The sequence below is a fragment of the Neltuma alba genome, unplaced genomic scaffold (assembly GCF_004799145.2).
Source record: "Neltuma alba isolate B1F8T4 unplaced genomic scaffold, ASM479914v2 tig00010622_pilon, whole genome shotgun sequence".
NCBI lineage: Eukaryota > Viridiplantae > Streptophyta > Magnoliopsida > Fabales > Fabaceae > Neltuma > Neltuma alba.
The window spans coordinates 100,813-116,038 of NW_021635478.1; the positions used below are offsets into that span (position 1 = coordinate 100,813).

The window sequence follows — 15,226 nt, forward strand, 5'->3', positions numbered from 1 at the left end:
GTGCCCTAGCCTTGGTGAGATGACCGGTGCCGAACCCACCTAAAAATTTGTTTACCAAAAAAAAAAAAAGCATCCAATAATAAAGGCATAAACAGAAGGATTGATGCTTTCTAGCACCATTTTATTTAAGCATCAAAGAGGTATATGTAACGATATTTGAAGTTATTCCTCCATTAGTCATTTCATGATGTAAAGTTTTTGCTTCAATAACAACCCCTTCTCTACAAAGACCATCAAATAAAGTGGGTAACTGGATATGAAGTTAAAATAGGGTATAGAAACCTTTCAAGTGAGGGGATCAAAGTTCATTCACCTCCCATAAACTTATATTAGCCTATCACAGGATAAAATGGCAACCTTTTTGTTTTCATCTTTTCTAGAGTGTGAACATTGTTATAAATACAACATTTCAAGGAAAAAGTGTCTAACCTAAATCTCAATTTTACACATGAACTTATCCAAACTACAAAAGAATTGAAAAAACGACAAATATAGCATATTATGGACCAAGATTAACAAAGAAATTTGCAGTGTTTTATTTCCCCACCATAAACTACAACGAATACAGATCAGCCGTTAGACTATAAGAAATGAAATTATCATGGGAAAACAAAATCACATAAGTTGTCTCTAATTAAATTTCTTTTTAAACAAAGACCAAATGGGTCATGGATCGATCAAAAGAATCATTTTTCACAAAAAAAAAAAAAGGAATCATTATTATGATTTCACAAGAACAGATTGGTCCATATCACAAGAATCGAAAACACAGTTCATATATAGTATGTGCAATAAAATATTTGTATGCCGTAACTTACTAGATACAGATGTTAGGAACAGAAACAAAATAACAGGAAGACAGCCTTAAATCGAAAGAGGAGAGATAGATTTACCCAACGTTTCAAGTAGTTTTGCTTCTAAATATAACAAAAAGATGGGATGGGAGAATGAACCCTATAAATAATCATCAGCGACATATGCTGCCTATCTGTATCAGCAAAGCAATGACAATCAAATGAACTTAGGGGATTCAACGACAACCATGGCTGATACTGAAATAAAAAGTGAAAACAACTTTAATTGCCTTTAAATTTCAGCTGCCATCAGACATTGCATTGGTTAAATATTTCAACAAATTCCAACATGAAAAAAAGTATCTAGCTTTCTTTTATCGTCGTTGAAGACCTCTAGCAACTATTTCATGAAGAATATTCTCCGCCTTATCATTCTCACCTTTCTCCAAAAGAGTTCCAATCATTGTTTTAAAAGTTACAAAATTTGGGAGGCACCCATTGTCAATCATTTGAAAAAGTAATGCCCGTCCGTCATCAAACAAGCCCTCTTTACAGAGTCCATTAATCATAGCAGTATATGCTTGGACATTTAGAGGATGACCATTAGCCAAAAGATACTGAAAAACTTGTTGAGCAGTATTTAATTTACCATCCTTGCACAAACCACCAATAAGAATGGTATGTGTGTAAATATCAGGTTGTTTTCCTAGGACACCCATTTCTTCAAATAGCATAATTGCTTCATCAAGACGCTGGCTCTTGCACAATCCATCCAACAAAACATTGTAGCTTACTATATCTGGTGGATGACCACTATCATGCATATCATAAATAAGTTCCTGCACGTTTGAGATCTTTCCTGATTTGAACAGGCCATCAATAAGAGTACTATATGTCACAATATCAGGAAACAAACCTTTGCATTGCATTTCTTGAAAGAGATCCATGGCTTCACCAATCCTTTTCATTTTACATAACCCATTAATCAAGATATTGTAACTGAAAACATCAGGCAACACATCACTTTTGATCATTCTATTAAGAACCTTCTTCGACTCATCAACATTATTCATCTCATTGTACCCATCCATTAAAGCATTGTAAGTAATAACATCGCCCTTTGTACCACATTTCATCATCCTACCAACTATTGCCTCAGCTTTGGTTATCCTCCCCTTTTTACAAAATGCACCTATCAATATATTGAAGGTATAAATACTAGGTCTGATGCCTTCTACCACCATTTTATTTAGAAACCACGTGGCTTCGTGCCATTGATCCATGCAACAGAAACCATGTATTAGAGAGTCGTAGGTAATAATATCCGGAGATATTCCCCTATCAGTCACTTCATGATATAATTTTTTTGCCTCAATTGCAAGCCCTTCTTTACAAAGACCATCGATTACTGTGTTGTACACAACTAAATCAGGCTTAACTAATCCCGTCTCCATCTTTCGAAGCAATTCAAGAGCAGCAGACGTTTTTCCAATTTTACAAAAGCCATTAATCAGGATGCCATAGCTTACCTCATCTAGCTGAAATCCTTTTGTCAAGATGTCATTGTGAAAGACAAGGGCTTCTCTAACGTTATCATTAATGCAGAGACCTTTCAACAGAGTATTTAAAGTTATTATATCTGGCTGACAGCCCAACTTGAGAATCCTCCCTATAATAGAGAAAGCAGAAGGCATGTTACCCAAATGGCAGTAACAATTCATCAAGGTGTTCAGAGTAACTAAAGAAGGCGTGAATCCCTTGCATTCTGCTTTTGCGAAAAGGGAAATAGCAGCTCGGTGATGCTTCATCTTCGCGACAGATCCTAGAATCTTATTAATACGAGCTATAGAGGGTTGGGGATTCATATGAAGCAAGCTATGAAATGAAGAGATAGCCTCTTCAATGCTCTTAGGCTTTGGCGAATGGGAAAAATATCTGGGGAAGGCGTACCTTGTAGTTTTACAGAAAAGCATGTTCATTATCAAAAATTGAGATCTGCTGAGGAGGAAGGGGACAATGGGACTGTGAAGAACCAGACGCCTGAAGATCACAAGCGCTCGCCACAAAAAGTCTTCCGCTATCTTCGGCTGCGACGGCGAGCCTAAGAATGGAGGGTCACCTTTGTTTTTCAGAATAGATATTTTTAATACCAGTTCATTCAGTACTAAATATAAAGCTTATTTTATGTTTATATTTAAGTATAAAATATAGGAAACCCGAAGATTAAATAAGCTGACAAGGACTGTTCTAACTCAATCATGTGTATCAAGTTTGAGATGTGGGAATATAACATCTTACTTGGGATTAAAATCATTTTTACTGAGGAGAGTCTGGTAATCCCAAAAACCATTTTAAAAAGTATTTTTACACAAATGAAGAAAAACTCTTTTTACAGTTTTTTAAGAGGGTATTTGGGAAGCTATAAAAGTACTATACAAAAGCACTTTTTCATAAATCAAGTCAAACTCCTCCACATATTTAGGGGGTGTTTGGTGACATGTAAAAAACACTTTTCTTTAAAATGAGACAAACTCTTTTTTATATTTATTTCGCATACTGTAAAAGTATTTTTAAAACCATAGTTTGGTTTCTATTCAAATACCACCTTATTTTCTATAAAATAAAATCACTTTTAAAATCATGATTTCGTTTTCACATAAACACTCCCTTAATGTAATTTGTCTTCATTTTGATTGATTTTGCTTTCAAAAATTTAAAACCAATGCTTTTGGTCCACAAAATTTTATATTAGAAACAAAAAAATTTTAAACAGATTAAAAGAAAATTTTGATTTTAGAAACTAGAAATCGTATTGAATGCAAAATATTTTACAAATTATATTATTGACAAATCATAAAATAGGAAAATGAATTGAGATAAATCACGCATAATATCTCAATGAAGATTGTTTTTTTTATGTCAGTTTTGATATCACTCTCGCTATTTATTGCGAATTTAAATTATTCAAATCAAATCAAATTTCAATAATTTCCATTTATTTATTATTTTAAATTTATAAGTTTTATTAAAATGTTAAACTCAAACTTATTGAATCAAGTCTCCCTAAATACGCAGAGTTGACTTTATGAATTTACAGACTTCAAATCTTTAGTGATAATATATTAGTAAAATGACCACACAAAAAAAGCCTAGAAGATATTAAATGATTGCAAGATGCTCTATTTTAACCATTTCAGATTAATCATTTATATTGAAGTGAAAATTCACTAATGTTGTTTGAATAAAGTTCACTAATATTATTTGGATTTTACCCACTACCTAAGTTCAGTAGGTATTAACAATTCTTGAATTTGTTTTAACCATTTCAGATTAGTCATTTACACCTAAGTGAAAATTTATTAAATTTGTTTGGATTTTATCCATTTCCTAAACTTCTTCAGCTATTAACAATTCTCGAATAGGTCTTTAATCATTTTGAATTAGCCATTTGTACCATACGATTGTACATTACAAAATAAGAATCAAACTTGTTATTGCAATTGCAAAGTTCCTAAATTTGAGAAGCCATTAAAAATTTTTCAATCAATTTTACTCATTTCGGATTATCAATTTGGAACACAAGACTATACCTTATATACTTGGAAGAATAAAAATTATACTTGTTATTGCAATTGCAAAGTTCCTAAATTTGAGAAGCTATTAACAACTTTTCAATCAATTTTACTCATTTCATATTATCAATTTACAACACGATACTACTTTACCATACATATTTGGAAAATAAAAATTAGGCTTGTCATTGCAATTGCAGGGTTCCTAATCTTGGGAAGTTATTAGCATTTTTTGAGTCAATTTTACCCATTTTGTATTACCAGTTTACAATAAGATATCGTACCTCACATATTTGGAAAAATAAGAATTAGGCCTCTTATTGCAATTACAAAACTCAACTTTTCAATCAATTTTATTTATTTAAGAGAGTAATTTACAACATGCTTGGCAAAATAAGACTTGGCACTGCCATTGCAATAATAAAATTCTTAAACTTGATAAGTTATTAACAACTTTCAATCGATTTGACCAATTTCGAATTAGTAATTTACAACAAACGATGATACATCTCATAGTTAACAAATTGCGATTGCAAAGTTCTCAACCTTGACAAGCTATTAAAAACTTTGCAATCGCATTTAGGAATAGCAATTTACAACTCGTTCTTATACATTACACACTGGAAAAATAACGTATGAACCCGTAATTGCACTTAAACATGGGTTTGGATTGTGAATGGTTCAGACTAAATCTACAGGCACCAGAAATTAAGCATCACATGTTTACATCCAAATTCAACATGGGTTTGAATTGTGTGAAACAATAAATTTTCAAACACCCAAGGCCCATCCTGTAGAATAAAGCTCTGATCGTCCTTTTTCTCAAAATGAGAGAGATGAAGGTTCTTTTACTCTAGCTGAGGATTTAGGAAAAGTAACTCGCACCAATATTTCAAACGAACAAAGTGGAATTAATCGTTTCGCTTTCTTTACAGCACCATTTACTAATAGACCGAGCTTCTGGGGCAGACAAAAACCTGCCATCAAATCAAATTAAAGGAAAATTACAGGGGTGATGATAAAAACTACTGTAAAAAGGACTGAAAGGGAAACATTCATGCTGGGGAAAATTTATGCTTGCATACTTTTCAAATAGCTGCAAAATCTAATCTCAAGATCGTGGGCTACCTCTTCTGCTTGGCACTATGGGTAGGAGATTGCGAGACCAAGCATATAAACCTACTGAGAGATCCCCAACAGAGGCCTACACAAAATGCCTCATTAATCAGCATTAGCAATGTATCTCTATGTGATTTGCTATGCTTTTGAAGATCAGATTAGACATGTTAGGGAGTTTCTTTTGGATGTTTCCTTAATCCTTCTAACTTGTAATATCAAAACAGAATGCAGAATCTACTTTAATTCGACTATTCTTCGTCAACATTTGAAAGAAAGCAAAGAGGGATTCAATACATATTTCAGTAGTTTATCTTTATTGTACCGAAGTACGTATCCTTCCATAATATGCTGTCTAACTTCAAACTGAATTGAGTCTGATGCAGCTTCTCTTCAGTCAATTGGAGTCCTTACCTGAGCAAACAAATGATGGGATGGGAGATGGAATGGATGCATTGCAGCAATCACTGGCCGAGACACTTGCTGGTAATCCACCCAACCAGTCAGGGTCATCCGCAATCATGGCAAATTATGCATACTGAATTGAGAAAACCTAAGGTCGCCATTAAACACCTCATCAGGAAATACCATGAGAAAGAGAAACAACAGTCCTATGTTTGGTTAACGCAGAAGAAGAGGGAATTTATGAGAAAGTTTCCAAGACAGACTTAGCATTCTCACAACCATATGATGCCTCTAGTCTCCAAAACAGTCCTGTCACAAAGGGTGCTTTTTTCAACCGTTTCAGAGTTTGAACCTACTCTTAAATACAAGCATTACAATGAGCTATGAAATAATGCAACATCCCTCTGTTCATCATATTAACAATCAAACACTATCTCCGATCTTTAATATAAGAGTTAGTTGGAGGGTTACGTTTGATTTTAAATATAATACATCAATTCACTTTATTTCTCAAATTTATAAGTTTTCTCTAAAATATTCTCATTGATTGTTAGGGTTTTCCATTAAGGGGTGATGCACATTATTAAAATAGGTAGTTTAGAGAAGTAATTAATCAACTTAACTGATTTTCTCAATCTCTCCAAATTAGTCATCTAACTCTTATATTAAGGATTGGGGATAGTACATTATAACCACAAGCACCCGACTTCACAGCAAAACCAGGAAAGCTCTGATTTTCTAAAAGCACAATCTCTACGAGGTGAAGATGTGAAAGCCATCGAATTAGAAAGGACATTTAATCACTCTCCAAATGGTATTCATCACCAAACCTGCAAACAGAAACGAGGTTGTATTTTGGAGACGAGATAAATTAAAAATGTCATGAGGATAAAGCACTGACCTGTGTTGCAGTTTCACACGTGTTATGTCACAGAAATTTGCTGAGTGTTTTCTTTCTTCTTTTTTTTTTCCCAATTAAACAGGTATATGCATATGCACTCAGCTTCAAAAAAGGAAAAGATGGCAACTGTCGGTGGAAAACAAAAAGAATTAGGCCCACTTCCAATTTATTTGCATATGAATGAAGAACTTACCACTGTCGGATCATAAAATTGTTTCCATTGCTTCACAAGGATAGATTGGTACGTATCACAAGGGTAGAATAGAAAGTTCAATTACAGTAGACGCAATTAAACAATCCAATTGACATGGACCCAACGCACACCAACGATAAAACAGCTAAGGTTAATACCAAACACACACACGGAGCTCAGAGAGAAAAGAACTTTAACTTCGAACTACAAAAGCAGAGGGAGACCAATGCAATTGCCTTTAAATGTCAATGGTTGTAAAAGATTATATGGTCAACAATTTTCACCAGAGTAACAAAAACATTAGTCAATTATTACAACAAATGTCAACATGAACACAAGTATCTAACCTTCTTTTATCGTTTTAGGAGACCCCTAACAATCATTTCATCAAGAAGATTCTCCGCCTTATCATTGTCTCCTTTTTCCAGAAGAGTTCCAATGATTGTTTCAAAAGTTACAAAATTTGGGAGGCATCCATTCTCTCCCATTTGAAAAAGTAATGCCTTTGCCTCATCAAACAAGCCCTCCTTACAAAGTCCATTGATCATAGTAGTATATGCTTGGACATCCAAACGATAGCCTTTGACTAAAAGATACTGAAAAATCTGTCGTGAAGTATGTAACCTGCCCCCTTTGCACAAGCCATCAATAAGAATGGTATATGTGTAAATATCAGGTTGTATTCCTAGGACGCCCATTTTTTTAAATAGCATAATTGCTTCATCAAGACGCTGGCTCTTGCACAATCCATCCAACAAGGCATTGTAGGTTACTATATTTGGTAGATGACCACTATCATGCATATCGTAAATAAGTTCATGCACGTTTGAGATCTTTCCTGATTTGAACAGGCCATCAATAAGAGCACTATATGTCACTATCAGGAAACAAACTTTTGCATTGCATTTCCTGAAAGAGATCCATGGCTTCACCAATCCTTTTCATTTTACATAACCCATTAATCAAGATACTGTAACTGAAAACATCAGGCAACACATCACTTTTGATCATTCTATTAAGAACCTTCTTCGACTCATCAACATTATTCATCATATAGTACCCATCCATTAAAGAATTGTAAGTAATAACATCAGCCTTTGTACCACATTTGATCATCCTACCAGCTATTGCCTCAGCTTTGGTTATCCTCCCCTTTTTACAAAATGCACCTATCAATATATTGAAGGTATAAATACAAGGTCTGATGCCTTCTACCACCATTTCATTTAGCAACCACGTGGCTTCGTACCATTGATCCATGCAACAGAAACCATATATTAGAGAGTTGTAGGTAACAATATCCGGAGATATTCCCCTATCAGTCATTTCATGATATAATTTTTTTGCCTCAATTGCAAGCCCTTCTTTACAAAGACCATCTATGACTGTGTTGTACATAAGTAAATCAGGCTTAACTAACCCTGTCTCCATCTTTAGAAGCAATTTAAGAGCAGCGGACGTTTTTCCAATTTTATAGAAGCCATTAATCAGGATACCATAGCTTACTTCATTTAACAGAAATCCTTTTGTCAACAAGTCAGTATGAAAGACAAGGGCTTCTCTAACGTTATTATTAATGCAGAGACCTTTCAACAGAGTACTTAAAGTTACTATACCTGGCTGACGGCTCATCTTGAGAATCTTCCCTAGTACCGTTTAAGGGCATGATTTGGTGGAAGAGTATCTACATTGATATATTGATATATTGATTGATGATTGATGTGTCAAATAATGTGATGATAAACGAAAAGGCATTATAATTCCAGTAGTGCCTACTAAAATTAGGGGTGAGCAAAACCGAACTGGAACTGAAAACTGAACCAAACCGAACTCAATTCAGTTATTTCGGTTCGGTTATTTTGGTTCTTTTTTTTCAGTTAGTTTATTCGAGTATTTCGGTTATCAGTATTCGATTCGGTGTCCTGAAAAATAATCTGGTTAGTATTGAAATAACTGAATTTGAATGAAATTTTTTTTAAATATTTCTCTCCTGGTCCCCACTCCCCAGTCCCCACGGCCCACCTATTCTTAGTATTTTCTTTTGACTCCATCTGTCCAGTGATCCAGTCTAGTAGTCCACTAGTCACGTGGCCCACACTGGCCCAGAGTTCGATTCCACCTCAGTTCACACCTTCACGGCCTCGTACTCACAGTCACACTCAGTCACTACTCACTCGTTTCCCTCTCTCCCAGACTCTCAAAGACTCCCATCTCCTCTCAAGCCCTAAGTCTCACAGTCACAGGTCGGTGCAGGCAGATTGCGCAGCTTAAATCTGAAGTTCTCAATGACTCCCTTCATTCTCAGAAGTTCTGATCTACACTCCTTAGCTTAGTCGTTACCGTCGTCGTCGTAAGGAGCAAAGTCTAAACTTCAAACTTCAAACTCCCTCCATCGATCGGTCATCACAGATCGCCACAATCTCCATATAGGAGCCTCACATCGCAGTCAGCCAATCGCCACTCAACTCACCACTCGCCACTAGTCTTCATATAGTAGGAGCATTATAATCGCGACCTTGGATCCCTCTCCCTTCAGCCTTCTCCATGTGCAGCCAAGTAAAATGTGGTATTCAAGTTGTAGAAATTTTTTCAGCTACTGTTCTAGTGTTCTATGATCTTTCTGTGATATTTTTTTATATAATCCACATGTGCCTTTCATTGCTCCCTCTTCATTTGAGTGATTTATGTTTTTCTTTGATAATTGATATGGGTATATTGGATAAACAGAACATAATATGATTGTAAAACAATTTTACTTAATTTGGGTGGTTTGTTTGTATTTGAAATTAATACTCTGCATCTGACATCAATTATATATTGATTAAACCATGGGTGATGCTTGATTATATCTGACATCCCTTTGTATTCGGGTGGTTTACTTATGTTTTTCGATATCATGATCCCTTGTCCCTTTCTATTCTTCTGCAGCATATATATTGATTGAAAGTCAAAACCATGGGTGATGCTTGATTATATAATCTATTGTAAATTAAAAAGAAGAGAGATTGATTATAGATAGGAGTTATCTATTCATTATAAATTGTCCTCATTTGTTTCTTATATACAACTACAAAGGGTAGGGGTGTCATTCCTTCAGTCAACAATTTGATAGAACCCCATGCAGTGGAGAAAATTAAGCACGCCTTCTTCAAGCCTTTAATTTATTATTTCATAATGGTTTGATGATGCAGTGGAGAAAATTTTGTAACTTGTTCCACTTTGATGATGGTGTAACTAATATTTTTTTAAAAACCAATTAGATGTCTTCTCGTGGTGAAACTACGGGTGATGCTCAAGTTAGGGATGATGATGCTACTCAAACAACAAAGCCTTCAATGCTAGGAGCAAGTGGGACTACAAAAAGAAAAAGCATGAAACCAAAATCAAAGGCTTGGGAACATTTCACAAATTTGTGAATGAGAGAGGTAAAACTAGAGGTAAGTGCAACTATTGTGAAAAAAATCTTGCATGTGATTCAAAAGCTAATGGAACCACTACACTTAACAACCATTTGATTACTTATAAATTGAAGCTCCCTCCTGAAGAACTTGTGCAATCTCACTTGAACTTTCATGTAGATGACAAAATGGGTCTTCCTAATTGGAAATTTGATCAAGATGCTATTAGGAAAGCCTTATCATGCATGATAATTACTGATGAATTACATTTCAAGTTTGTTGAGGGGGATGGGTTTAGGCAATTTATGTCAATTGCTCAACTTAGGTTTAAAATTCCATCAAGATGAACTGTTGCTCATGACTGTTTTGGGATTTACATTGATGAAAAAGTTAAATTTAAAGACTATTTACTGCATAAGAGGCAAAGGGTTTGCCTCACCACTGACACTTGGACTTCCATTCAAAGAATCAATTATATGTGCGTTACTGTTCATTTTAATGATGCATGGATATTGAGAAGGAGGATTTTAAATTTCATTCCTATTTCTAGCCATAAGGGGAAGGATATTGGAATGGAAATAGAAAAATGTCTACTTGAATGGGGAATTGAAAGGGTGCTCATAATTACCGTGGATAATGCTAGTTCTAATGATGTCATGGTTCAATATTTAGAACAAAAAATTATGAATTAGGGTCTCTCAATTATGAAATGTCAATTCTTACATATGAGATGTGTTGCACACATAATCAACTTGATTGTTACTGATGGGTTGAAAGAAATAGGGAGTTATGTGAAAAAAGTTAGAGAAGCTGTTCACTTTATTAGACAATCACCCCTTAGGATGAGAAAGTTTAAAGAGAGTTGGCATGGATGAAAAGATTCAAAGTAAGCAAATCTTATGCTTAGATGTCCCTACTCGGTGGAACTCTACCTATTTGATGTTAGAGACTGCTCAAAAATTTGAGGCAGCCTTTAAAAGGTTTGAGGATAAAGATCCTTATTTTTTATTTGATCTTCAAGATGAAGAGAGGGTGCCTGAGTCTGAAGATTGGAAGAATGTTAGTAGGATGATTATGATGTTGGGTCATTTTTATGAGCTTACCTTGACAATCCTTCTCAAACTTGGGTTCATTTTTCTTCTAGCATATTTACAATTTTGTGGATGTTCTGGTGTTTTCAAGGATATTAAATTTTGGAAGAATTGCAACTGCATATTTACAACTTGTCATTAACTTTTTAATAATTATTCTGTCTCACAATATATGTAGTGTGTAATCAGATATATTTGATTTTGGAATTTAAAACTTTTATTGCACCTTTCAAATATCCAAATTCTTTGTACAAAAAGAGCCCAAAAAATCATTATTTCTCACTATTTCGACTTTTTGTGCTTACTGGGCTAGAATAGTACTTGAAAAAAAAAAGACCCAATAAAAGGCGCAATAACCGAATAAGCCCACTAACCGAACCGAATATATTTTGGCTATTTCAATTCGGTTAGTTTACTCTGTTCAGTTTCGGTTCGGTTTTTTCATTGTGATCGTTTCGGTTAGTTCAGTTATTGACACTAATTGAACCGATTAACTGATTACTCAACCCTAACTGAAATTAGATGTTACATATTTCTGGTAAAATTCTGATCTTCCACTTGCAGCAATGTAGAGCAGTTTCTCCTTTCTCTAGATGGAAGATTGAGAAACATCTCTAGGCTATAAAGCAAAATGAAGATATAAAATAATAAAATAAACAAAACACAGTATAAATTTTAGTAGGTCAGTATCCCTATGATTATTGCAATTAAAAACGTTCTTTTGAAATGATAGTAACCATGCATTCCTGGAGAGTCACGTTGGCATATAGTATGGATGAGTAATACGCAGCTTGATTCCCTAACCAAGCACAGAGCTTTGCTACTTTTTCACTGTGCAGAAGTCTTAACTAAAGTTGAGACATGATTTGTCATAAATTTTATTGTCCAAGTTCAAAAAAGACTGTTTTAAATGAAATTTGATACTGAGCTTTCAAAAGGCTAACACAATTTGTTTCCTTCAACGTGAAACCTGTAGTGGTACAGGGTACCTACTAATCAACTCTGCAGGAACCAACACCACCAATTTTGCAATTGAAATGGCTACCTACATATGTAAAGAGAAAGAGTTGATTCTACATATATAGCAAAACAAAATAGCAAAAGAAAAAGATTCAAGAGAAGACTGTTAAATGATACTACCTCCGGTCTTAATTATAAGAGCTAGTTGACTAATTTGAGGAGATTAAGAAAAGAAGTTAAGTTAGTTATTTATAATAAATATGTGTTATCTTTCCTAAAATATCCTTACTAATTAAGTGTATTGGCTATAACTATCATTGTTAGGAGGACCATCTTGGAAAAAGATACATAAATATGAGAGACAAAATGGATTAAGATCTTATATTTAGGACCAAGATAAAAGTCCAATAAGGTCTTATATTAAGGACCGGAGGTAGTATTAGCTAGAACTTTCAAAAAGGAGAAAATTCGATTTGCTTCCTTAAACATGAAACTTGTAGGGGTACCTCCAAATCAACTCCGCTGGAACCCATAGAGCACCCAATGTAACAATGCTTCGTTTGTGAACGGTGGGATGGGAGGGTGCTACTGGACAAGGCTTATGTGTAAATCTATTTTATATGATGAATGATTTGCACTATGAATCTTGCAATAGTTCTACAGATTTTTTTTTGTATATATTTTGGTATATTAATTAATATATTTGTAATAATAATGTAGATGAGAAACCTTTTCACTAAATGGCGTCTTGTAACGTCCTTGACCTCGTGCAAGAGAATGTGACTAAAAAAAATATTATAATTAAGAAGCTTGGTGGATCCCTGCTAAGCATCCATGGCAGACTAGTTAAAGCGCCCAACTCATAATTGACGAATTCGTAGGTTCAATTCCTACTGGATGCATGCCAATGGGACCCTCTAATAAGTCTATTGGAATTGGCTCTATATCAATGGAATCTCATCATCCACACATAACAAATTGGTGTAGTATATTCATATCATAACATATGAACAGTAAGAACTAGCATTCTTATCGAGACTAGAACTCATAGGGAAGAAAATAGATTTATAGATCGAATCAAATATGCAGTATTTACAGACAAAAGTATTCGGTTATTGGGGAAAAATCAATATACTTCTAACGTCGAATCAGGATCAACTAGGACAGAAATAAAGCATTGGGTCGAACTCTTCTTTGGTGTCAAGGTAATAGCTATGAATGACTCTCTGTAAAGGGTAGAAGATGAGGATTGTAACATGAGAGAAGCAAGAAGGTCAATCTCTTTCAAATATACATACAACATGGGTTCTGGCAATGCAAAGTGGTTGGACTCTCATGTCAATCCGAATGAATCATCCCTTCCATAGAGTTAAATCTTTGCTTGCTAAATTGAACAAGTATGGCTGTCCCCTATTGGGATGTACTATTAAACCAAAATTGGGGTTATCCGCTAAGAATTATGGTAGAGCCGTTTATGAATGTCTCTATAGTGGACTTGATTTTACCAAAGATGATGAGAATATGAATTCCCAACCTCTCTATGGTGGACTTGATTTTACCAAAGATGATGAGAATGTGAATTCCCAACCATTTATGCTTTGGAGAGACCATTTCTTATTTTGTGCCAAATATCATTCATATGAACAAAACGGATTAATTCTTTACAAAAAAACATGAAATAGATTCATTAACAAATCAAAAAAATAAAGGAAAAACAATAGGGGTATGATCTTTTATCACATAGATCTCTTAATTATATAGATAATTGTTTTTTTTAAATAGAGCCTGGATGCTTCATTTTATTGGTCCAACCAAGCAAACGATAAATTATTGTAAATTTCTAATATTAATCTAAACTTGGCTACACAGCGTTTACTATGGGCACGATAACTAACACACGAGGGGTGCGTCCTTCCCAGTCCTCTCGTACTAGGGAAAGGTCCTCTTAATGCCCAAACGCCCACCAATAGGAGAGAAAAGATGGATATCTGCTTTTTAAAATATTAAATATGAACCATCTATTATTTGATCCAATAGTGGAGATGAGATTCTGAGAAGAAAAGGAAAAAGAAGGATTCTGAGAGGATCGAAACCCCCTCTCAGTTGTAGCACCGTCACCTAACAAATCTAATTGTCGATTCCTTTCTGAAACTGATAAAGCCAGCTACCCATCGTCTCACCCTTGCCTGAAACCATTAAATCCAAGAACATAATCATCTATCAAAATAATAAGACCAAAATCATTCATCTTCAACCTAGATGAAGGATACACTACAAAAGCAAAAAAAAAAAGGGAAATCTGAATCAAAGACAAGAATGAAGGGAAAAAGATTACAAGGGAAGTGAGTGGATCTACCAGATATCATCTTGAATGTGGAGAAAAGGGGCAACAGTGAGAGAAAGCCAAAAAAAAAAAAAAGATAAAAAAAGGGAGAGAAGAGATTCATCAGTGATGATGAAAAAGACTCTGAAGAAGAAGAAGAGGCCCATGAGAGAATGCAAAGAAAGAATGGAAGATAAGAGAAGTAAAGGAAAGAATAAAGATTAAAATCTCTTTAGTATTCTGGGCAAAATGGGTTCACTGCTAAGAAAAAGGACCAGAAAATTTTGGGTGTGTTTGGATTGGTGTTGTGCAAAATTGACTTCTATTTTAACTGACTTTTGTAACTGAAGTTAGAGTAAAAGTCAGTTAATGTAGTGCGATTTATATTTGGATAGATACTTATAAAAAGTCAGTTGAAAAAAGTTAGAAGTTGTTTGAGTGGTTAAATAGAAAAGTGAGTTCAGTTGTAAAAT

At 34.5% G+C, this 15,226-nt stretch overlaps 1 protein-coding gene across 1 annotated transcript; it reads right to left on the reverse strand.

The window, feature by feature from the left end:
* Nucleotides 1-1,168: 1,168 nt before the first annotated feature.
* LOC114757733 (pentatricopeptide repeat-containing protein At1g63330-like) lies at nucleotides 1,169-8,412 on the reverse strand. The gene is made up of 3 exons (XM_028946803.1): nucleotides 7,875-8,412; nucleotides 5,495-5,570; nucleotides 1,169-2,744 (listed from the first exon to the last, which is right to left on the reverse strand). Exons 1-3 carry the CDS (start codon nucleotides 8,410-8,412, stop codon nucleotides 1,169-1,171), a joined length of 2,190 nt encoding a protein of 729 aa, XP_028802636.1.
* Between the last annotated feature and the right edge of the window lie 6,814 nt (nucleotides 8,413-15,226).